This window comes from Mustela nigripes, chromosome 10, assembly GCF_022355385.1.
Source record: "Mustela nigripes isolate SB6536 chromosome 10, MUSNIG.SB6536, whole genome shotgun sequence".
Classification (NCBI taxonomy): Eukaryota; Metazoa; Chordata; class Mammalia; order Carnivora; family Mustelidae; genus Mustela; species Mustela nigripes.
In genome coordinates this window covers 29,261,925-29,286,809 of record NC_081566.1, presented here as the reverse complement: position 1 = coordinate 29,286,809, position 24,885 = coordinate 29,261,925, and the positions used below count along the sequence as shown (strand labels likewise).

The 24,885-nt window shown below is 47.0% G+C and overlaps 1 protein-coding gene across 1 annotated transcript; it reads right to left on the bottom strand.

The window, feature by feature from the left end:
• Window positions 1–1,230: 1,230 nt before the first annotated feature.
• Window positions 1,231–14,078, bottom strand: SDE2 (SDE2 telomere maintenance homolog). Its single transcript, XM_059412899.1, has 7 exons — window positions 13,880–14,078; window positions 7,703–7,820; window positions 5,891–6,002; window positions 5,404–5,573; window positions 4,558–4,672; window positions 2,031–2,544; window positions 1,231–1,560 (listed from the first exon to the last, which is right to left on the bottom strand). Exons 1-7 carry the CDS (start codon window positions 13,997–13,999, stop codon window positions 1,339–1,341), a joined length of 1,371 nt encoding a protein of 456 aa, XP_059268882.1. The 5' UTR covers window positions 14,000–14,078; the 3' UTR covers window positions 1,231–1,338.
• Window positions 14,079–24,885: the final 10,807 nt, after the last annotated feature.

Sequence of the window (24,885 nt, the reverse complement as noted above, 5' to 3'; positions counted from 1 at the left end):
ACAAATTCACCCATTTCGGAGTATGTATTCTTTTCAAGTAAATGTGGAACCTTCACCAAGACAGACCATACACATGACACATACTGGGTCATATGAAATTTTTTTTTTTTTTGAAGATTTATTTATTTGACAGACAGAGATCGCAAGTAGGCAGAGAAACAGGCAGAGAGACAGGGGGAAGCAGGCTTCCAGCTGAGCCCAGAACCCAATGCGGGGTTCCATCTCAGGACCCTGAGATCATACCTAAGCCGAAGGCAGAGGCTTTAACACACTGAGCCACCCAGGCGCCCCTGTATGAGAAGTCTCGATAAAACTAAAAATACTGAAATCATATTCTCTAACTTTGATGGAATTAAAGTGCCAATCCATAACTATGAGATATTTAGGGAGAAAACAGACACTGGCTAATTAGGCAATATGCTTCTAAATAATCAACCCATGGGTCAAAGAATTCGCAAGGAAATTAGGAAATATTTACAACTGAATGATAATGAAAATACAACATATTAAAAATTCTGAAATGCAGCTCAAGTAGTACAAGAAATATATGTTAACTTCAAACACTTCTACTAGAAAGAAGTCTAAAATCATGACCTATGGCCTACCTTAAGCTACAGAAAAAAAAGAGCAAAATGAATCCACACTAAGTAGAAGGAAGCTAATAATAAAGAGCAGAAATGAACAAAACTGAAAAAGTTGAGAAAAATTAACAAAGCCAGAAGCTGGTTTTTGAAAATCAGATCAACAAAACCGACAAACCCTTGGGAGATTGACTGGGGAAAGGAAAAGCAAAACCACCAGCCCCAGGACGAAAAAGCAGTTACCACACAGCTCCCACAGATGTTAAAAGAGTAAGGAGGGACTTCTAGGAATAGCACATGTTCTGTATGTTGCATGGATTATATGTTGTGTTCTTACAATGAAGCTATGGAAAATATTAAAATCATGAGGAAAAAAATCACGAGAGATGTATTGAACATACTGTATGTACTGATTGAAAAAAAAAATTCACATATAAGTAGAGCCGTGCTTTCCTGACCTGATATTAAAGGGTCAACTGCGTAACTTACCTGAATGACACAAGATGAAATAAATAATCTGAACAGTTCTGTATTTATTAAACTAAATCTTTATAAAAAATCATCCCACAAAGAACACTGCAGGCCCAGATGATGTCACACATTAATTCTATAAACACAATAATGAAAAAAGAGGATGATCACAACTGGGTTATTAAAAAGTCAGCTTTATTATTGACAGGAATAATGGGCAGGAGTCAACATTCTGCAGGTTACAAACGCCAGACTACGAAGACACAGGAAACCAGCTCCGATGAATTCATTTCTTCTTCCCCTTCGAAGGTTTGGCGAACAGAGCTGGGTCGATCTGGTCCCTCGACAGGCCCCTGACAGAGAAGAGCCGAGCGGCGCGTTCCTGCAGGGTGCCCCCACATTTCAGTCCCAGGGCCATGAGCTCACACTTGAGCCTGTCCAAACCCAGCGCCTCCAGCTCTGCCGTGGAGCCAAAGGCCAGCAAATCAAGAGTTTGCTGACCAGTATGCTGAGGGGGAAAAAGGAAAATATTCAAAACAGACTCCTCCCAATCATGAGGGGCACCTGGGGGCTCAGTGGGTTAAGCATCTGCCTTCGCTCAGGTGACGATCCGGGGGTCCTAGGATCAAGTGCCAAGTCGGACTCCCTGCTCCGCAGGTACATCACACCTGTTTAGCGCTCATACGGGACATCTACCTCAATTCAGATATTAAAATTTGATCAACGTGCTTAAAACTCTTAAAGTATGGAACCAATGACGCCACCTAGTGGCAAAAAGATACACATTCCAGAGTTTAAGAAAAACAGACTTTTTGGGGGGACTGCGGCAAGGTTCACCCTCATCTGTACTTCTGGTTGGGAAACAAACCTTCCCACTCAGCAGCTGATGGGGAAAAGCTCATTTTCATGGTAAGGACTTCCTGAGGAACTGGCCACCAAGCTGCCCTGGCTCTGGACGTGGACCCCCAAACGACTTACCGTGCTTCCTGATGGGCCTCCCTCCAGTCCGGCAGTGGGCACGCTTCCCCCGGTCTCTCCAGGTGTGGCCTCAGTGGCTCTGGCCCCATCAGCCGCCTCCTCCGGCTCCAGCTCCAGCTTCTCGGTCAGTCCAGCCTCTGTAGCCTCCTCTTCTGTGGGCTCTCTGCCCTCTGCGCCCCCCTCCTCCTCCCGGCTTTCCTCTGTTTCTGTGGCTACTGTCCTGTCCTCACACCCCTCAACAGATGTCTGTCCCAATTTGGCACACACAGCTGAGGAGACAGCATGCCCTGAGCCTGTCCCTGGGGCTGATAGAGGCTCCGGGGACCAAAAGGCCACGCTGACCGTGCCCGTCCCTGGATGGCGGTGGGGAGACCTGGCTGCTGGCTCCGCACCATCGAGGCTGTTGTCTGCAGCGTGCAAACTTGTGCCTGAAGTACTAGGACCTTCCTCCTGATCATCATCCGAGGTCTCCGAGCTGGACTCCTCTGCCGTCTCCAGTCCTTCCATGCCCAACCTGCCAGGAACAGCAGAAAGATTTAACACTGTTCTCAGCTTCTCTGCCAGACAGAGTTACCGTGTGTCCAGGTAACAGTGTCTGTCAGGATCAAAGTATCTGCTCGCTTGAGATTGATAGTAGCTAAGTTTCAGAGAAAGATCTTCAGAGGTATAAACGAAGAAAAAATTCAATGAGCCTGGAACCAACCATCCCAAAGATCCAAGAGGGGATCCTCTTTTAAGCTGTGAATCTTTTTTTTCCTTTCCAGATTTTATTTATTTGAGGGAGTGCACAAGCAGGGGGAGAAGGAGAAGCAGACACCCCGCTGAGCAGGGAGCCCAATGAAGAATTCTATCACAGGACCCTGCGGTCATGACTTGAAGACGCTTCACCAACTAAGCCACCCAGGTGTCCCTACAGATGTGAATTTTTTAAAACAAAATTGATTTTGCCTAAAGCTTTTTCCCCTTCTTGTACAAATCTCAAATGATTAGAAATGTAGATAAAATAACAGAGTTAAAAGAAAAACCTATGTTTTATTCATAATCCCCCCAAACTGTAAACTACCCAAACTATCAACAGAATGGAGAGACGCAACAATATGTGGCAACAAAAAGGAACGAACCACTGATACACGTGACACCAGCCGTGGATTTCAAAAGCACTGTGCTAAGGGAGAGACTCCAGACACAGAGGGCTGCAGGACATTCTGGAAAAGACAGAACCATCAGAAAAAACCACCACACCGGCATCAGCACTAGGCCAGGATGGCATAAGGAAACAGGAATTAACCACAAAAGGGCACATGGGCAATCTTTGGGGAAATGAAAACATTCTATATCTTGGTTAAGTGACTGTATTTCTCAAAACCCACAGGCCTACTCAATGAAAAGATGAATTTTAGTGCATGTAAAAATGCACCTCAGGGGCGCCTGGGTGGCTCAGTGGTTAAGCCTCTGCTTTCAGCTCAGGTCATGATCTCAGGGTCCTGGGATGGAGCCCCCCATCAGGCTCTCTGCTCAGCGGGGAGCCTGCTCCCCGCTCTCTCTCTCTGCCTGCTGCTCTGCCTAGTTCTGATCTCTGTCAAATAAATAAATAAAATCTTAAAAACAAACAAAAAAAACCTGCACCTTAAAAAACCTGATTCAAGGGGCACCTGGGTGGCTCAGTGGATTAAAGCCTCTGCCTTTGGCTCAGGTCATGATCTTAGGGTGCTGGGATCGAGCCCCACATTGGGCTCTCGGCTCAGCTTGCTCCCTCTCTCTCCCTGCCTCTCTGCCTACTTGTGATCTCTGTCAAATAAATAAAATCTTAAAAAAAAAAAAAAAAACAAAAAAAACCCAAACCTGATTCAACCCCCCCACCACTTCCCCACACAATCCCACTACCTTCACTCACAAGAACACTTAATTCCTATTTCACAAAGAACACCCAAGATTCTATGCTGGACTCACACAGTTACGTGACCTTTAATCAATAATTCTCTTTCTGCCCCCAAAGAGGAGGCCAATGAGGAACCAAGATGCGTCTGGACCTCACTTTCTAGAACCTGGCCCAAGGGAGGTGAGCTTACACCACGAGTACCGAGTGGAAAGGGTGGGAGCACCACCAGCAGGATGGACAAGACAAGGCGCCCTTGTGTTCGTCAGCTACAAATGCAGACCTGGCCGCAGACCTCAGAAACAACTGTGAAAAACCACAGAGAAAACAGAACAATCTGGAAAGTACAGCTGGGACTTCCACCTAGAATTTCTGAAAGTTAACTCTTTCAGCACCAAATAGTCATTCAAATATAAAGTGATTCCTATGTGATTTTTCACTAAGGAAAACCTGTCCTTTAGCCCCCATTTCCAGCCCGCGAGGCAGAAACCACGAGGAGCATGTGCAGTGTGACTGTGTGGACCCCTGGGAACTGACACACTCTGGAAAGCTCCAAGCGCCCAGCAAACCTTACTTTAAAGAGGGTTTACAGCAGACAGGCAAGAGGAAACGCTGTCCAGCCACACTGGGCTGAAAACAAAGCACACTTACCAGAAGCACTTCCTTTTCCCTGCACTGGCTCCTCGGTCTGTTTTCGCCCGCTTGGGTCTTTTCCGACTCTCGCCGATCTCAGCCGAGACCATCTTGCTGGAGGCAGCCTGCATACCTAACCGAAACAGCCCCAACTCAGTTATGCTCTCAGAAGCGGGTACAACTGAAGACATACTAAATAGCACGGACGACAGAAGCAGACGCGTTGCAACCTAAAGCTCGAGTTTTTAAATTTGCTAACATTCCAAAATTTAACATGGCTTAAATGAGATACGACTCAAATTCACACAGAGCATTCTGGCTCTGGAACCAGGTTAGGAAAACAGCAACAGCCAATCTGCAGCTCTGAGACTGACGGGGGCGTCCCGGGCCCCCTAGGCCAGGATGCTCCATCATCCCCTGCCACTCGCTGCTTGTACAGCATGACGTCATAACCTTCTGATTGGGAAGATTCCTTCTTATTCAGCTGAACGCACAAGAGCCCTAGCATACTTTGGGAGCTAAAAAAAAATAATAAAAGTTACTCATTCTGATTAAAAAACCATTAAAAAAAAGGGGGGGCCTACAACTAGAAGCAAGTACATCGAAGTCTAAACACTTGCTGAGGACATGGAGTACCCACCGAGCACAAGTGTTCTCACCTGGGGTCTGTGGCCCTCACAATTCAGGAGCCAAGTACCTCACATACTGTATGTGTGCCCTTTTTTGTTTCTAGAGTATAAGGCGTACTGTTTATTACTATTTTTACTTTGAAGACTCTACTTATTCTAGAGAGCACGCACGTGTGCACAGGGGTGGAGCAGAGGACAAGGGACAGGCAGACTCTCCTCACTTTCTCACTCTCACCTTTGAGTACGGAGTCCTCCAGGCGCTCCGCCATCTCGTGACACTGCTGCTGGTACGCGGGGCTGGCGAAGCAATGCCTGGGCTCTGCCAGCTTCCGCTGCAGCCGCTCCAGGCGCTTCTGCTCCTTCTCGGCCTCCCGCTCCGCCTGCTGTCGCACCCACTCGGCCATGCTAGGATGGGCGAAAGAGATGGGGCCGACCGGCCGGATCACACCCATGCCTGCTGATCCATGAAGAGCCCCCACCCCCAGCCAAATGTGTATGGTCCCTGGCCTGCTGGGATCCTCCCTCAGAAAGACAGGCCGGGCTCACCACCAGCACACTGGGAGGGACCCCCTACAACCCAACGGGAGTTACTAAACAACAGAAAGAGCTAAGGATGAGAATGACCAGTGAGAGTGCTCATGCTTCAATGCCGTAGCTGGACACATGTGGCATGTGGACAACCACCAGTGGCAGGAACGTGCATTGCGCAGCGGGCGGCTTACGCTTTCTCATGGTTGACATCCCGCAGCCTCCTCCCGCTGAGGTCCCGGCAAGCTTCTCGATTGGTTGTCTTCTCAATCTGAGCGCCAAGTGCTCGGAGCATAGATCCAAACCCTGGGCAAATATGTTTGGAAAAAGCAGGTTAAAAAGAGTTCTAGGACAGATAAATGCCAAATCTGCGGAAATGTTATTATAACCAAACATTAAAAATAATCTCTTTGGGGCACCTGGGTAGCTCAGTCGGTTAAGCATCCAATTCATCTCTTTCTCCCTCTGCCCTTCCCTGTGCTTGCACTCTCTCTAAAATAAATACATTCTTTAAAAACAAAACAAAAACTGTGCGCTTTTTTCTTTTTTTAAAGAAAAGGACATCAATATTCTGCCCAGGCATCAAAGACAAAAATATTGATAAACCTGGGGCGCCTGGGTGGCTCAGTGGGTTAAAGCCTCTGCTTTCGGCTCAGGTCATGATCTCAGGGTCCTGGGATCGAGCCCCACATCGGGCTCCCTGCTCAGCAGGGAGCCTGCTTCCTTCTCTCTCTCTGCCTGCCTCTCTGCCTACTTGTGATCTCTATCAAATAAATAAATAAAAATCTTTAAAAATATATATATATATTGATAAACCTGATTCAACCTCATGCCTTTCGCCCTCCCTCTTGTATTTCTGAAATACTGTATCTGCACTGGGATTTTTTTTTTTCAAGATTTTATTTTTTTGAGAGATAGCACGAATGGGTGGGTGGGAGGGCAGAGTGGGAGGGAAGAACAGACTCCACACTGGGCAGGGAGCCCAACGTAGGGCTCGATCCCAGAACCCTGGGATCATGACCTGAGCCACAGACAGACACTTATCCGACTGAGCCCCATAGGCACCCCCGACTGGGATATTTTGGAGGGGCTTTACCCAGAGCCACAGATCTCAAGATTCCCAGATGAATAACTTAAACATTTTTATGGTGAGATTTTACAGTGAGTTTCAAAGGAAAATTTTAAGGTGTCCCCAGCTGATACAATAAACTTCATTCTTATTGACACGATTTCCAACAGCAGGATGATTATAATATGAGACGCCAGCCAGCTCTCTGAAAACCAAACTAAATCACTGTGGATTCTGAGAAAGCTTTGGGATGACACACCAGAGCATTGGGAAAAATACCCAGAACTGCCCATATTCCATTTTTCCTTTTCGTTTCTCTTCTCTATTCTTAGATGTGTTCATACAAAGACCCAAATCTACCCCATCTGTAAACGGCTATATTCCACAAGCTGACTTTAGTCCCCCTTCAGAACTATAATGACCAGACAAAATCTTGCTAAAAAGCAGGAGTGGGCGCTTGGGTGACTCAGTTGTTAAGCATCTGCCTTCGGCTCAGGTCACAATTTCAGGGTGTTGGGATCAAGCCCGGCATTGGGCTCCCTGCTCAGCAGGGAGTCTGCTTCTCCCTCTGCCACTCCCCCTGCTTGTGTTCCCTCTCTCACTAACTCACTCTCTCTGTCAAATAAATAAATAAATAAATAGCAGGAGATTTAACTGTTTTAACACTCTTCCTTCAGCAAATTGGACAGAGTAATGACTGTCTCTCTTTATCCAATCTCCCTCAAAGTTTTGGCCTAAGAGCTATCCTGCTGGTCAGGGTAGAAATTAATACTCAGACAATACATTCCTCAAAAATAATAAAATAGAAAATACTCAAAACTAGGAAACTGAATAAAGGATTTCATAAGGCAAAACAAAACTGGCACACACCAGGGGCCTGCCCCGGGCTAGAGACTGCAGTCGTGACACACAGAAGCAGCCGACAGGTGTGTCCTACCTCCTTTTCCACCACGGAGCCTGGGTTCCAGACTATACACAGCACCATGCCTCACTCCGTCACTGGCGTCCACGAGGGAGCCGTCGCACTTCACGAAGAAGCATTCCTCTGGGACACCCTAGAGATAAGTTTGGGGTTTTAGAATTAGACAACGCAAGTTTCCTCCAGGAAAGGACCTAGCCCATTTTGTTTTTATTACTCAGGTTATAAGCACAGAGCGTGTGTTCCATTAGTATTTGTTGAACTGAAAATCCAAAGGAAAAAAGTCACTTCCTAGGATTTATTCGGGGTATGATGTTTTCCTAACACCGCATCACAATATGTACAAGAACTTGTCTTTTGGGTGAAAGAAAGAACCGCTCTCTTCTCTGATAGGAAATCAGAGTCAAGGTGGAAAACTACACAGGGCTCGGACCCAGTAACTCTGCAAGGCCCTTTTTCTCTTGACTTTTTTTTTAGACAGGTAATATCAAGTTGCACAGGTTCAAAAGTGACAATACACGTTCTGAAAAGTGTAGATATGGACAAGCAGGGAGCGGGAAGGAGATGCCAGTATGGTCTGCCTACACCTACATAAGTGGGAACAGGGTGGAGGGCCAGCTGGTCTTTTCTGTGCATGTCCCCAATTTACAGCAGAAGTCCAAGTGCCCCCAAACCCACTCTGTAGATTTCAAGACTTCTCAGAGCAAGCGATGAAGAAAAAATATAAAAGGAGATCCACAAACCAACAGAAAGGAAAAATGCATGACTGGTATCTTCCCAAAGTGGACACAATGAACGTTCGTTCCGGACCACATCCCACGGCATCCCACATCCCGCATCAGTAGGACCTCTCTGTTCCTTCAGCAAGTATTAATCAAGTCCCTCCCATCTGCCAGGTACTTTCAAGTGTTGGGATACTGTAGTGAATCCCACCTCACAGAGCTTACATTCCAGCGGGGAAAGTCAGAGAACGAACAAATGGATGCTACACAATCGCCCTGGCAATAAGCAGGCTAAAGGGGACAGCGTGAGTGGACGGCCACATTGGTCATCTATCTAACACACACAGCCAAGAAAAGCCTCTCTGGTCAAGTAACATTTTAGCAGAGAATGAAGGAAAGGAAGAGAACAAGCCAGTGGCAATCTGGGGGCAGAGCATTCCGGAGGCAAAGGCGGGCAGCAGGAATAAGCCCAGAGTATGTGCCGAACAGCAGCACGGCCAGCAAGGCTGGAAGATGTCTGCCGAAGGAGAAGGGGAAGGCCGTAAAAGCCCTTGTAAGAATGTCGGGTTTTGCTCTGAATAAAGCCGCTGCAGGGCTTCAAACAGATTGAAAGTGGAGTTACAGTCCAAAAGGATCACTCTAGCTGTGAAACTGGAAATAAGACTGGAGAAGCAGAGACGTCAGCAACACAGCTAGGTGAGCAATGAAGGCCATTTGTCTCCCGAGGAGTGGCAGCAGGGGATGAGAAACGGGGGGCGGGGAGTTCCCCCTAAGGCTCTGGAGGCGGGCAGTGAGAGCCACGGAGCAATGAGAGAGGAGTCCAAACATTTGGCTTGACTAACAGGAAACAGAGCTGCCATCTGTTAATAGTGAAAAGCACGTCTGGGGGAGAGCACCAGTCTCATTTTGGACGCATTGGTTTGAAAGGACTAACAGCCACATAGAGATGCTGAGGAACCCAGTGGGGACACAAGTCAACAGTCTGGGGACGAGGTCTGGGCTGGAGATTTCCATTTGGAAGACATCAGCAGGCCGACAGTACTCACCGGCCTGAGAATTGTCCTGCATGAGGACAGGACAAAAATCAGAAGATCCAGTCGTGGCCACTGCACAGCGCAGAGATCAGGGCGACGAGGCAGCAGCACCAAGGGGAACTGGAAGGGAGGCTAGTGAGATGAACGAGTGGACAGCTGAGCAGAGTGTGCCAAGGACGGAATGCTGGAGTGTGCCCAAGGATGCCAACAGGCCCTGAGAGAGGAGGATGGAAACAGCTCACTGGGTATGGCACCCGTGACAGGAGCTGGTCTGTTGGAGTGACAGGAACAAAAGCCTGACTGGAGTGCATTCTAAAGAAGAAGTTTTCTGTTCAAGGATATTTTCTTTTTCTTTCTTTTTTTTTTTTTTTTAAGATTTTATTTATTTATTTGACAGAGAGAGATCACAAGTAGACAGAGAGGCAGGCAGAGAGAGAGGAAGGGAAGCAGGCCCCCTGCTGAGCAGAGAGCCCGATGCAGGACTTGATCCCAGGACCCCGAGATCATGACCTGAGACAAAGGCAGCGGCTTAACCCACTGAGCCACCCAGGCGCCCCAAGGATATTTTCTATAAAGAACACCAGAGAGGGGCGCCTGGGTGGCTCAGTAGGTTGGGCCTCTGCCTTCAGCTCGGGTCATGATCTCCGGGTGCTGGGATTGAGCCCTGCATCGGGCTTTCAGCTCAGAGGGGAGCCTGCTCCCCCCTCATCTCTGCCTGCCTCTCTGCCTACTTGTGATCTCTGTCAAATAAGTGAAATCTTTAAAACAAACAAACAAAAGAAAACAACAGAGAAAAGCAGGTGACAGCTGAGAGGCAGGTGGGCTCAAGTTTGCGCCCTGGTAGGAATGATCCAGGAAAAAGGGAAGACGCAGGGAAATGCAGCAGAGAGAGAACCAACGCCAAATAAGGTAAGAGGAGACAGGGTACTGGGCCAAGTGGAAGCTAACTGCAACTCATCTGTAAAATCATGACTGTTCATCCACAGTAATGGAAAAAGAGAAGGCAGAATGTACGGCAACAAGGTAGGGGCAATGGTGTGAGGATGAGGAGGGTCCCTCTTGACTGCTATACTTTCTCACTGAATACAAAGTATGGGCCTCTGGATGGGAGAAGTACTGGAGACTTAAAGAGAGGAGGTCGGAGAGTCATGTAGGAGAGTGAGCGCGATGAACTCCGCACGGCTTCCCAAGCTTTTCACCTCATGGTGTACAGAAAACACATCCAGTGACACAGGGAAATAAGTAAAGCTGCTGAGGCACCCCCAGATTCTGCCCCATGCCGGAGGGTTGCAGGAATCAGTATTCTCAGCAGTCCTCCACCCCAGGGGAAGGCCACTCTGGGCGAGCAGGGAAGCACAACCCAGTGCTAGCAGGACAGAGGAGCGAAGGAGCTCAGGTTATATGCAGTGATGTGATCAACAGGAAAGACTACTCTTGTCTGTAAAATGCTGTCCACCTTTAACAGTTGTACAGATTAAATGAGGTGTGCAATATACCTTGTATTTGCTTTACGTTTATGAATGAAAAGCCACTTTAGTTCCTCTTAATATTTTCTGGATCTAGTGGGTACGTGTTTCTAAATAACTTTAATATCTTAATAACTTTAATATAATTTAATAATAATATCTTAAAAGACATTAATGAGAGGCAGAAGGATTATATACATCGTACTCCATTTCCAAACACAACTGCTTGTTAAACAAGACAACTTATCAACAAAATTGCATTTTCTACTTAAGATTATTATCATTAATCCCTAGTAGGTTGGGACACCTTGGTAGCTCAGTTGATTAAGCCAATGCCTTTGGCTCAAGTCAAGATCCCAGGGTCCTGGGATCAAGTCCCGCATGGGGCTCCTTGCTCAGTGGGGAGCCTGCTTCTCCCTCTGCCTGCTCTGCCTGCCGCTCCCCGTTTGTGCACTTGCTCTCTCTGACAAATAAATAAAATCTTAAAAAAAAAAAATCACTAGTAGGGACAAAGGAAATTTAGAATCAATTTAAGGGTCTTTTGACCATCTGTGTTTTATAAAGTACTCCAAGCACAAAATATTGTGCGTCTTAGGCCAATCAGCTTAAAGCAACCAGAGACAAATGTGTAATTCACCAATGTCAAATGGTCAAATGTATTGACTCACTCACTGCAAGGGGTTGGGGTGGAGGGGGGCTGCACACAAGAGGAAAAAACAATTATTATAGGATGTAGTGCAAGGGTGAGTTTAGAGGAAATTTAAACGAAAATGTTCTGAGAGGCTCAAAACAAAATAGAACTGTGCATAAAGGAGACAACATCGGGTCTAGACTGTGAAGTAGATTGGATCCAGACCCCCATTTCCTTGGAAACCACAGAGTTAAGATAAACACAGAATGCTGTGTTCACAAACTCCTAATCTGAAGGTCTGCACCTGGGCTGGAAATCATGTGTGCTTTCTCTATATCAAAGCAACTTCAGAGTCTCAAGGCAAGAGTGGGATGCTTCATTCTCACTGATAAAATTTCAAACAGCAAAGTGTCTTGTAGTCTATAATTTTGGAGATCAAGGTTTCTTAGTGAATCAGAAAGCAGCAGACTTCCAAGGGAGTCATTATGACATTTTACAACCATGTCCTCGGGAAAAATACTGTTTCCTATTAACTCTGCAGCTGGTTTTATCTGTGTCTGTTATCCTAGCCTGAAGAACAGGACAGATTTTTACTTTTTCAGTGGACACGAACACTGACCTCATCCTGTGTCCGAATAATTTTGTTTCAGAAAACACAGATGTGAACTTGAGCTATTTTAATTTCTCCCAGTATCTCTTCGAATGACCTTTAAAAAGTTTCTTGCTGGGGCGCCTGGGTGGCTCAGTGGGTTAAAGCCTCTGCCTTCGGCTCAGGTCATGATCCCAGGGTCCTGGGATCGAGCCCCACATCGGGCTCTCTGCTCCACGGAAAGCCTGCTTCCTCCTCTCTCTGCCTGCCTCCCTGCCTACTTGTGATCTCTCTGTCAAATAAATAAATAAAATCTTTAAAAATAAATAAATAAATAAATAGAAAGTTTCTTGCTTCTGGGGACGCCTGGGTGGCTCAGTTGGTTAAGCAGCTGCCTTCAGCTCAGGTCATGATCCCAGCGTCCTGGGATAGAGTCCCACATCGGGCTCCTTGCTCCGCAGGGAGCCTGCTTCTCCCTCTGACTCTGCCTGCTACTCTGTCTGCCTTGTGCTCGCTCTTGCTCTCTCTCTCTCTGACAAATAAATAAATAAAATCTCTAAAAAAAAAAAAAAAGTTTCTTGCTTCTGTTCATATACGTTATGGTCCAACTTCTTGAGGACCTGACAGAATCATCCATTTATATTTCTTCCTTCCTATTTAAAATTATTTTTTCTAATACTCTCATAATTAAGATCCTACTTTTCCAGTCATTTTGGATCAATTGTCATGAGATAAGGATTATTTTCAGACATATTATTTTGAAAGATATTTCCCCACCTAGAGGATCAAAAACAGTTCTGACAGTTTTTAGACTTGACTGGAATGTATGTAGAAAAACAATGGAGAGGATGAAAACCCACAGTATTTGCAAAGACACGTTGCTTTTTCATGGAACCGGTCCAAATTAAGATTCGGTATGGACAGCAGTGTTAATGTGTATGAAGCCTATAAATAACAACGAGAAAAAAAACAGCCTAGGGAAACACAAATGAAGTGAGGTTATAAAAAAAAACAAACTACTAGATCAAGGGCCGAAATTAAAATTAGACTTAGCGAGACCACCAAATTATTTAGAAAACCGAACAGGTTTAATGTCTCACAGCTGGGAGAAGCTCGCTTTCTTGACAATTCCGTAAACCAACATGTATGTCCTTGACAGTTTTTCAAAAATATGCACGGACAAATTGACCATCGGAGGATCAATGGAAAGATCTAAACGACAGACCCCAAGAACCCACGCCCTCCACAAGACACGTGTGTGAGTGCTCAGCCCCGACCAGAGACCAGATTAGCCCTGCCCAACAATCCTCTGGCTTTGGTCTGGATATGAAAATACTCCTCTACGTTGGAGCTGACGGGGCTGTGCCGTGGACAATATGCCCATCACCGAACCAGGATGAATGCAAGGGAAACCTAAAGAAATGTGCCCTAAAGTCATCTGGAGCAACTGCCTCATTTGAGCACGAAGAAACAACGCCAAAGGTTTCTGTTCGTCTACACTGACGGCGGGACTGAGCGCCTGTGAGCCGAGGGGTTGTTCCCCCTTCTGTAGGGACACAAAACCACCGCCACCCCAAAACAAAAACAAAGCAAGTCCTCAGTAGCAGTCTGAAGCACCTTAAAACTGGGGAGCCCCCAGTCTCAAAAACTGAAAACCCTAAGGAAGAGACGCGCCCCGACCGCCCTCTCCCCACCCAATCCTGCCCCTGTCCGCCTTCCTGTCTCCCTTCCTTCCAGGAAGCGCGAAGCTCACCCGATCGTGGCAGTGCCGGCGGATCAAATCTCGTACGGAACACCGGGCCGACGCACACCGCACAGCCTCGCACCCGAAGCCCGGGCCGCGAACCCACACCAGCGGCGATGCCTCCGCCATTTCAGCGAGCTCCCGGACCTCCAGGTCCTGGGAACAGGGCGCCGCCGCTCGCCCGGCGCGTCTAGATGGCGTCACAGGGCGCCCTTCGCCCCGCCTCCACATCCTCCGCTTGCCCCGCCCCTCCCCTGGGCCAGTCACGTGAGCTGGGCCAGACGCAGAGCCGCGCTGGCGGGGGAAGGGAACAGGAAGGGCCTGGAGGAGGTCGATAAGGCGGCCCCGGGCTAGGGCGAGGCGTTGCTAGGAGACGTTGCTAGGGCGGGGCTCGGGGGACTACGTATAAAAGGCTGGCGCGGGGTCAGGCTGCCAGCGTTCTGGCCGGGAGCGATAAAGCGGAGGCGAGGCGCCGCCCAGCGGGCTCGGACTGAGTACCCGGCGCGCTGTGGCTATTTTTGGGTCGCGGGGGGCCAGGGCGGGAGGAGGCGTTCCAGTCCCGGAAGCGGTGGGGGCGGCGTCTTCGGCCACTGAGGCTCCCCTCCCCTCCCCTCCCCTCCCCCCCTCCCCTCCCCAGGGGCCCGGTAGAGGCGGCGGAGGCTCCCCGGTGGCCAGGCGCGCTCCTCCTCCGTTTCTGCCGGCCGCGCGCCGTGCCTTCTTCCTTCGTCCTGCTGGCACGGTGGGTAGGATGCTTGGGGCGCAGGGCCATCGGGGGGCCGGCCCGCAGCCCCCACCCTCGGAGGAAGGTCCCTGGTCCGGGAAAGTCCACGGAGGCCCCGAGGTCACTTCGCTGTGGCAGCAGGAACACGATTGGAGAGCCTCAGCCTGTGATTAGGGATTCCGACTGTTGTCTTCGCCTCGCTCGTCCTGCAGGGAGATGGGGAAGAAAGGGCCTTGGTGGGGCTTCCGGTGGCGCCAGAAAAGCTACCCCAGATGCTGAAGTCGGCGGGCCTAGAGCGCAGCGTTTTGCAGAGTGGCTCTCGCGGGGACCCAGGATGGAGTCCATGGGTACCTCACCAAGTCTGGACGGGCATTCCGGACCCTGGGCAGCTCGCGCCGCTCTGCACTCTCCTCCCTGCTCTCGGTCTTTACTGTGCCTGAACTAGCCACCTTCAAAGATCCAAGCCCCAAGACTCTTTGTTTATTCATGAGTTCTTCTTTCTTGGGATTAAAAGGGGGAGGGCTATTTCAAAGGTCTGGGGTCGTCTTCTCCTATCAGTAACCAGACAAAAGAGCAGTTTAGCTTTACACCACGTTTTTGCTTCGGTAATTTGTACCTGGAAGATTAATTAGTCGTTTTTAGGAAGGAAAATCCACGTCATTTATTACTAGCATTGTATCTTATCCTTCTGAAACCCCACATCTGAATGAAATTGTTCACACTACTCTTTGTTGGATTTAAATTCCTAGAATTGAAAAAATTCTAATCATTGAATAGGCATTGCCATTTTAAAAATATGAAATAGAAAGTGTTATTAACTATTGCCTTTTCAGAGATACGTATTTACTGAGCAATACCTAAGCTGCTCTTAAACCTTCACGCTGAGCATATAGCACCGTAATGTACACCGAGTAGAAGTCACATAAGTATTAACTGGGTATTTGCTGATTTACCAAGGTAGTAAGTCAATGATTCCCAATGTATGCCTGAAGAATTTATTTTGCACCAGGATAGCTTTCTATCCTAAGAAAGTGGAATTCAACTTGGATTGGTGGTTTTAAAATTCATGTAAGTAGTCATGAAACAGGACTGTAATGTCAGGGCTGCGGCCAAGAATACATTGGTAGAGAAAAATCTAGAAATACAGCTGGTTTAGCTAGGTGGCTGAGCATCTACAGTGGTGTCCGATAGACACTGCTGTGTGGCCAGGCTGGTCAGTGGTTATGGAAAAGTAGAGATGACTTCTGCCACCCTCTGCAACTCACAGTGGTAGGCAGGCGAGGGACAGGAAGACACATTAGGGTTGGGAACAGTAGGTGGTGACTGGGTGGAGGCCAGTTCCTCTCTTAGCAAAATAGTGTAGCCTTGCCCTAGGCACTGTCTTTGCCGTTCTTTCCAATAAGCCACACTTAGTTCCTGCCCATCTTCTCTGAAAGATTGACTTTAGCTCTACCTTTGCTTTTTGAGGATCAGTTCCGATGCCAGGAGGACACTGGGAGAGCATCCTGAGGTGATGTGGAATAAATGTTCACTGCCAGGAAATGACAGCTCCTGACAATGTTTGTGTGGTAACCCATGACAGAGGCTCAGTTGAGCCAAAATGTCATGCTGGTCTGCAAGAACAGGAAGCAGTGCTGTCCACTCAGGCAGTTTTTATAAATGACAGCGAGGCTCCCAAACTAGTGAATTTGCCGACTGTATCCTTGTGCGACAGGCAAGTCACACATGTGTGCTTTCAGCCAAGCTCACACACAGAGGCAAGGACAGGAGGTCATTAATGCCATCTTTATGACAAAAGACAATGGTACAGCCTGGCTTCTCCCATGCCCCCAATGAGGAAAGGGTATAAACTAAATTGGCAAGTGCTGCCTTAGAGATGGTTCCAGCCCCCGGAACAATGAGGTCAGCTCCTAGGATGGAAAAACAGCTTCTAGTCCACACTGGGTGGTGGATGGTGTGGGAGGTGGAGTGTGGCTGCCAGAGAAGGCAGGGCTCCGCCCTCCTGCTTGTATTGGACAGAAGGAAACAGGACACGTCAAGGGCGAGGTGGAGTTGAGAGGTGGAAGAAGAGTGTGTTTAGCCCTGGTGCTGGGAAGGAGCTTGAGGGCAGAAGGTAAGAGTGGGGTGGAGGTGCGGGTCTGAGGGAAGCAGCTGGACCCACAGCCCACACCGTGTACAGAAGCCCACCTCTTTGTGTCAGCAAGAAGAAGAAAGGACCTTCTTCAGGGCAGGACTTCCATCAATAAACGCTGTCCTTCCTGATTGCCCCATACTACCTTGTGTGTTTCATTGTTTACCTTGTGTGGATGTCATTCTTAGGTCTCCAGCAAATAATTGTTCACCCTTACAAAAATGTTAATTTCAGTCATTACTGAGCCAGAATTATAAAGCAAAGCCAGTAGAGCACTCGTCTTTCCTAAATGTGGTATTTCAGCACTGGAATGTTTTCAACATTGACATTCAATTTCCCTCTTATCAATAAAAATCCATAATTCTTGACAAATTCTGCATGGCCAAGCCATTCAAAAGGGGATTTTCCTCCTGGAAAAGTCAGAGGTCTGTAGGAACATTTTTTTAGTCATTTGACATCAGAGTATGTTCCCTGCATTAGGGTTTTCTAGAGAAACAGAGGCAATAGGGTAGACAGAATGGGATACAGGTATACCTTGGAGATATCGTGGGCTTAGTTCCAGAACACCACAATAAAGCCAATATTTCAGGAAAGCAATTCAAATGAATTCTTTTGTTTCCCAGTGAATACAAAGATTATGTTTATACTATTAGGTGTACAATAGAAACATACCTAAAAAAATGCACACACCTTAATGAAAAAATATTTGATTGCTAAAACACCCCAACCGTCCTCTGGGTCTTGCCTCCATGTAGATGGCTGCTGACTGGTGGGCGCTGAAAATCGGGGTGGTGGTGGCGGTTTCTTAATACAATAGCAATGAAATTTGTAGCATTACTGGATCTTTCTGAAAGATTTCTCTCTAGCATGGGGTGCTGATAGAATTGGACCCGTGTGAGAACTTCTAGAATTGGGGTCAGTCATCTCAAACTCTGCGGCTGCCTTATCAACTCAGTTTCTGGAATGTTCTACATCCTTCCCTATCATGTCAGCAATCTTCATGGCATCATCAGCAGGAGTATGTCCCATCTCAAGAAACCACTCTTGTGCCTCCATTCAGGTTTCACCATGGATTGCAGACCATTGGTCCCATCTTCAGGCTCCACTCCTGATTCCAGCTCTCCTGCTCTTTCCTCCCCATCTGCAGTCCCAACACACACAATATTTGCCAATTAAGGTGGTTATCCTTTATGGGCATTGTTTTGGGGCACATCAAAGATCACAGATCAGAATAAAAATAATGACAAAGTCAGGTGCCTGGATGGTTCACTCAAGCATCCAATTCCCAATCTCAGCTCAGGTCTTAATCTCAGGGTCATGCATTCAAGCTCCTCATTGGGCTCCATGTAACTGTGGAAACTACTTAATAATAGTAATGATAGTAATGACAAAGTCTGAAATATTGTGAGGATTACTAAAATATGACACAGAGACATGAAGTGAGCAAATGATGTTGGAAAGATAATACCAAAAGTCTTGCTTAATGCAGGGTCGTTACAAACCTTCCATTTGCAAAAGATACATTATCTGCCAAACACAATAGAGCAAAGCAAGAGAGAGAGGCAGGCAGGGTTTTTTCTTTTTGAAAGATTTTATTTATTTATTTTGGATAGAGACATAGAGCGCTCGAAGGAGAAAGCAGGGGGATGGACAAAGTGGGAGGGATAGGGACCAGCAGACTCTCCACTGAGCTCAGAGCCCAATGTAGGGCTGATCACAGGACCCCAAGATCTCCACCCCCACAGCAGATTTGTTATAATGTATCGGCTCACCCTCTGCCCCAACAATTATGGAGGCTGCGGAGTCCCAAGATCTAGAGAGTGAGTCAGTAAGCTAGAGCCCCAGGAAAGCCAATAGTGCAGTCCCAGTCACAGGAAAAACTTGATGTCCCAATTCAAAGGCAGTCAGGCAGAAGGAATCCTCCCTTCCTGGGAAGTCAGGTTTTCTGCTCTAATCAGACCTTCAGCTGATTGGATGAGGCCCACCCCATAAGGAAGGGCAATCTGCTTTACTTAATCTACTAACTCATTCAGAAATACTCTCACAGGAACATCCCAAATAATGTTTGACCAAATATCCAGGCACTTCATGACCCAGTCAAGCTGACATGGGAAATTAACCATCATATCCACTAATGGGTTCTATTTAATAAGGAACTAACCTTCACTATTTTATCTGATTTTACTTTGGCAACTAAAGAGAAAATATTTGACAAATAGGTACTGATTAAAAGTCATGTTTCTGGGGCACCTGGGTGGCTCAGTGAGTTAAGCCTCTGCCTTTGGCTAGGGTCATGATCTCAGGGTCCTGGAATCGAGCCCCGCATCAGGCTTTCTGCTCAGCAGGGAGCCTGCTTCCCCCTCTCTCTTTGCCTGCCTCTCTGTGTACTTGTGATCTATCTCTCTCTGTCAAACTAAAAAAAAAAAAAAAAAAAAGTCACGTTTCTTGCTCCCTGAAGGTTTCACTGTGTGAACTCAGGAAACTTATTTGACTGCTTTAGGTGAGATCTTGTGAATGGTTAAAGAGCTACACTATGATTGTCTTTAGAATTTGCCTTTGTATAGTAAGGTGTGGTCTAAGTTTGTGCTTGAGAAACTCTTGAAGTTTTGGAACAGAGGTGTTGGAGCCTTATCACTCATGAAGCCAGTGATCATTAGGCAACTGAATTAGAATTCCAGTTTAAATAAGTTAACTAAATTTATTTTTTTAAAAGATAGCATACCTGATTTTCTTTTTTTTCTTTTTTTAAATTTTATTTATTAATTTGACAGAGAGAGAGAAAGAGAGAAATCACAAGTAGGTAGAGGCAGGCAGAGAGAGGGGGGAATCAGGCTTCCCACTGAGTAGAGACCCTGAAGCAGGGCTTGATTCCAGGACCCTGAGATCATGATCTGGACTAAAGGCAGAGGCTTAACACACTGAGCCACCCAGGCATCCTAAAAATATATATATAAATATATATATATATATATATTTTTTTTAAAGGATTGTTAGAAGTGTGATGATGGTCTGCTTAACAACCTACTGAAAGTTAGCAAAAATTAAGTTTAAGCAAATGGAGTCCATTACATGAAGCGGGAGACAAGAACAGATTGCAAAAAGGGAGGGGCGCTCTACAGGATGCTGGACAGAGGCAATAATGAGAAGAAAGAGTGGCCAGAGTGATATGAAAGACAAAAAATAAATTAAAAATTAAAAAAATAAAAGAACAAAAACAAAGCTGAACTGCTGCTGGGGCAGATTCTGCGTATTGGGTCAAAAAATGTGGCATATCCCAGTAGACCTTACAGACATTCCTAGATCACGGCAGAGTGAAAAACATGGGAGAAGATGCCAAGGGTCTCAAATCCTGAAGGAAAGCCTCAGCTTTGTTCAGCGTGTCCTAGTTAAAATGCCAAGGCCACATGACACATGTTCTAGAAGTCACCAACAAGGGTAGGATTTTGAACGTTCATGAATACACTGGTTAAACCCTAAGGATTGTGAAAACTCAGCTATCCAGAATAGGATGTTTCCCCAAAGCACCGGATCCTGAGAGTCTTAGCTGTTTAGGCCCCCCATCAAATACCTTTTGCAATTTACTGTATTCCAAATAGAGAGTAAGACAAACTTTCGTGTACAAATAAGCAATTTCCTCTTATTCCTATCATATGACAGTGACTTCAACACAAAACTTCTCGTTCAATTACCCAGAACCTTGGAAGACAATCTGTACCACTCTAGATAAGGAGATAAAAGGAGTCTTTCATTTTCTGTAAGTTAGCAGAGGGCTCTCCTTTGAATATTTCCTAGAAATTACAAGGCTTGTGTCCGGGCTACCATAAAGGGCATGACATGCACAATATCCTATAATCAGCATGGACGTTGGCAGGAGGGGAGCAATGCACATTAGCTGCTATGATTTGAAGAAGCAAGAAAATCACATACACTCTCCAGATGGTATTAATATTAAATTAGACCAGTGTTTCCCAACGCGTGTTTCAGGAAACGCTAGGTCACCACAATCCTAGGTCACCACTATTTGAAAAGACTTTCTTTTTCATTTTTTTTTTTTTTTAAGATTTTATTTATTTATCAGAGAGAGAGAAGGGGAGAGAGCAAGCACAGGCAGACAGAATGGCAGGCAGAGGCAGAGGGAGAAGCAGGCTCCCCGCTGAGCAAGGAGCCCGATGTGGGACTCGATCCCAGGACGCTGGGATCATGACCTGAGCCGAAGGCAGCTGCTTAACCAACTGAGCCACCCAGGCGTCCCAAGACTTTCTTTTTCAAATGAATTTGCTCCCATACCACATGCCTCTTCATGAGGATTCACAAGGTTCAGGGGTGCCTGCATGGCTCAGTTGGTTAACTGTCTGACTCTCGGTTTCAGCTCAGGGTGTGATCTCAGGGACATGATATCGAGCGCCAGCTCTGCCCTCAGCTCAGTCTGCTTTGAGTTTCTCTCTCTCTGCCCCTCCCTACTGCATGTGTGCTCTCTCTCTCTCTCTCTCAAATAAATAGATAAATCTTTTAAAAAACATTTTCACAAAGTTCATTCACACCATCAAAGCCCAGAGAAATTTATCTTTGCATAATCCAATCTTTGCTGTTATCTTTGCTTAATCCAATATTTCACAAACTTATTTGACTATGGAATTTTTTTCAAGTTACAGCTGTCCGTATGCCCTGGGATTGGTATTCATAAAAGGCTCAGATGGACGCATGGTTAACTATGGGATTTCTCCTTTTTTCTCCAGTTTTGATATAATTGACATACAGAACTATAGAAGTTTAAGGTGTACAGCACGAATTGACTTATATCTACTGTGAGATGTTTGCCCCAGTAAGTTTACATAGCATCCATCATCCCATATCAATAAAAAGAAAGAAAGAAACGTCCTTTTCCCTTGTGATGAGAACTCTTGGGACCTAGCTCCTAACTTCCCTGCATGCCTTACGGCAGCATTGGCTACAGTCACTGTGTGTACCTCACATTTTGTGTGCTTAACCACCTTATAACTGAAGTTTGAACGTTGGATCCCCTTCCTCCAACTCCCCTACCTACCCCACCCCCTTTCTCTGGCAACCACAAGTCTAATACCTTTTTCTATGACTCTTGGTTTTTGTGGAATTTTTTGTTTGCTTGTTTTTTTTGGAGATTTTATTTATTTGAGAGAGAGAGTGAGAAAGCACGAGCTGGATGGAGGGGCAGAGGGAGAGGGAGAAGCAGGCTTCCTGCTGAGCAGGGAGCCCTATGCAGGGCTCTATTCCAGAACCCTGGGATCATAACCCAAGCTGAAGGCAGATGCTTAACAACTGAGCCACCCTGGTGCCCCTTGTTTTTGTTTGTTTGTTTGTTTGTTTTAAGATTTTATTCATTTATTTGACAGACAGAGATCAGAGGCAGGCAGAGAGAGGAAGGGAAGCAGGCTCCCCCCTGAGCAGAGAGCCCAATGCGGGGCTCTATTCCAGGGTCCTGGGACCATGAAGCAAGCCGAAGGCAGAGGCTTTAACCCACTGAGCCACCCAGGCGCCCCGCCCCTTGTTTTGTTTTGTTTTTTGTATTCCACATATGGGTGAGATCAAGCAAGGTTGGATGAAGCCAATCCCCTTGAGGGAGTCTGACTCCTGTCTCTTAGCGGAGTGCCCTCAAGGTCCATCCTTGTTAGCACAAATGACAGGATTTCCTTCTTTTTTAAGGCTGAGTAATATTTCATTATATATACACATATGCCTCAATGTCTTTATCTGTTCATCTCACAGTGAACACAGGTTGCTTCATGCCTTGAATAGTGCAAATAATGCAGCTATCTATGAATGTGGGCGGTGGGGGGAGTCATCTTCTCAGCATAGTGTTCTTGTTTCCTTCAGATATTTTCCCAGAAGTGGGATTGCTGGGTCATAAAGTAGTTCTAGGTTTAATTTCTTGAGGATCCTCCATACTGTTTTCCGGAATGCCTGCACCAGCTTGCATTCCCACCAGCCATGCACAAGGGTTCCCCCTTTCTCCGGAGCCTCACCAACCCCTGTTGTTTCTTGTCTTTTTGATCCTAGCCATTCTGACAGGTGCAAGGCGACATCTCCTTGTGGTTTGGATTTGCATTTCCCTGATTACTAATGATGTTGAGTACCTCTTCATGCATTTTGGGAAATGTTCTTTGGGAAAATGCCTGTTCGGGTCCTTTGCCCATTTTTAACTGGATTACTTGTGGTTTTGTATTGAGTTGTGTGAGTTCTTTATATGTAGGCTATTTACCAGTGGGATTAAAAAACAAAAACAGAGACACTGATCATAAGGTGATTCCTCTGGGGATTTCTGGAGCTCAGTTCATTTTAATACATACAAACACAGTTTGTTCTCCCCATACCAGCAAATTTTTTGACCGCGTATGTTTTCTCTAGTGTTTAGGATCAGGGCTGGTGAGCTACATCTTTCTTCTTCCTGCCTTTTGGAGGATAAGCGCAGAAGAAGACAGAGGGGAAGACAGGGGAGAGGCAAGGGACGAGCCGGAGGGATAACTGAGATGAACAGGAAGGGCCGACTCTCCAGACGCTCTAAAACCCTGGCAAATCAGAGTCATTCGAAGGCATCCCAGCCCAACGCACGCTGCGATGGCCAGCGCGCACACACGCACGGCATCCTCTAGTTGGAGAGGAGCGGCGGCCACAGGGAAGCCCGCTTGGGGATGGGGGGCGGGCTCGCGGGAGCACATGCGCATGCGCACAGGCCCTGCCGTCGAGCCCCGCCCCGCGGAGCTGAGCTCGGGTTCTGGAACTGGGAGGAAGTCCGCAGTTACTGAGTTACTGTCAGAGCATGCACTGCGCGGGGACAGGTGCAAGCTGCGGAAGAAGTAGATGAAGCTTGTGATACCAGGCTGAGCATCCAGACCTCGAGCTCTAAGGAAGGAAAGACCACAGCAGGTTCTTTCTGCTTTTGTTTGTTTCTATTGAAATACCAGCGGACGCACAGCATTGCATGTTTCCTGGGTCTGAATCGTGAGTGGACGCGTCTGCGTTTCTGTACCTGTGTGCGGGGACTCACCACAAGTGTGGCCGCCACCTGTCACCATGCAGCGCTGAGACAGTACCACCAACTACACTCCATCCCTGTGACCACAGCTGGTCTCAGAGAAGAGACACTATCACGATCCGACCCATCCTTTAGAGAGATAACCCTGGGGCAGACCAGAGGCGTAACAACAGCCACCCTGTGTCTCAGTTCTTCTGCCTATTTTAATAGAATGGAAACAGGCTCAGAGAGGTCGAGCGGCTTGACCTAAGTCACACAGCAAAGAGGTGTCAGCGCCAGGATTTCAACTCGGGTCTGATTCCACAGCAGGGAGGGCACCGGCAGGAAAGGGAAGAAGCGGGGGAGGCAGGTTGGATAGGAGGCTGCTGACCGCTCCTTGGGGCCTCCCAGAGAAATCAGTCTGGAAGAGAGACATTTGTGAGGGCAGCGCCTTTTTCCCCCGCCAGAAACCCTCATGGTCACCGCCCAGCCCCGAGCTGGGCAGGTCAGAAGCTCTTTACAACTGATGTCTCCATCATCAGTGTACTTCTTCCCAGATTCTTCACCTTTCCAGGGATATATCTGGGTTCCACGTGCAGCCTGTCAAGGTCTGTGTCAGGAGTCCATAGTGACATTCTCTTATTATCTGCATGAATCTGGAAAATGTGCGGTTGCGTCACCAATCTGTGTAAATAGAAAAGCTCCGTGGAAAGGTCTGGGTGCTCCTGTGACATTCGTGGAATGCAGATGTAGATAAAAACATTATCGCCCCCAGCCACATTCCTCTGTGCGCCTGTCGAAATATAGAATACCTACCTCCTGTGCACATTGAGAGATTGTTGCTGTCCCTGACGCAGGAGGGTCTGTGTTAGAATTTTGACACTGTCCAGGAGCTTATTTTAGGGTAAGAGTGGCTTCCTGGAAATACCATTATGTTTTCTATGAAATTTCAACACTCACAAGATGTGAGACCAAACAACAACAACAACAACAACAACAAAAAGGGATTCCTCCATCAGCTATTCCAATATTCCAATCCTATAGGCTTCTTTCTTGCAGCCTGGCTACATAATCATGTTTCACATATCTTAAACCTCAAATCGTCCTCGACCCTGTGCCCCTCTGACACTGCCACCCTCAACCCCCTCCCTGCAGGCCTTGTTCTTCAGAGGTCT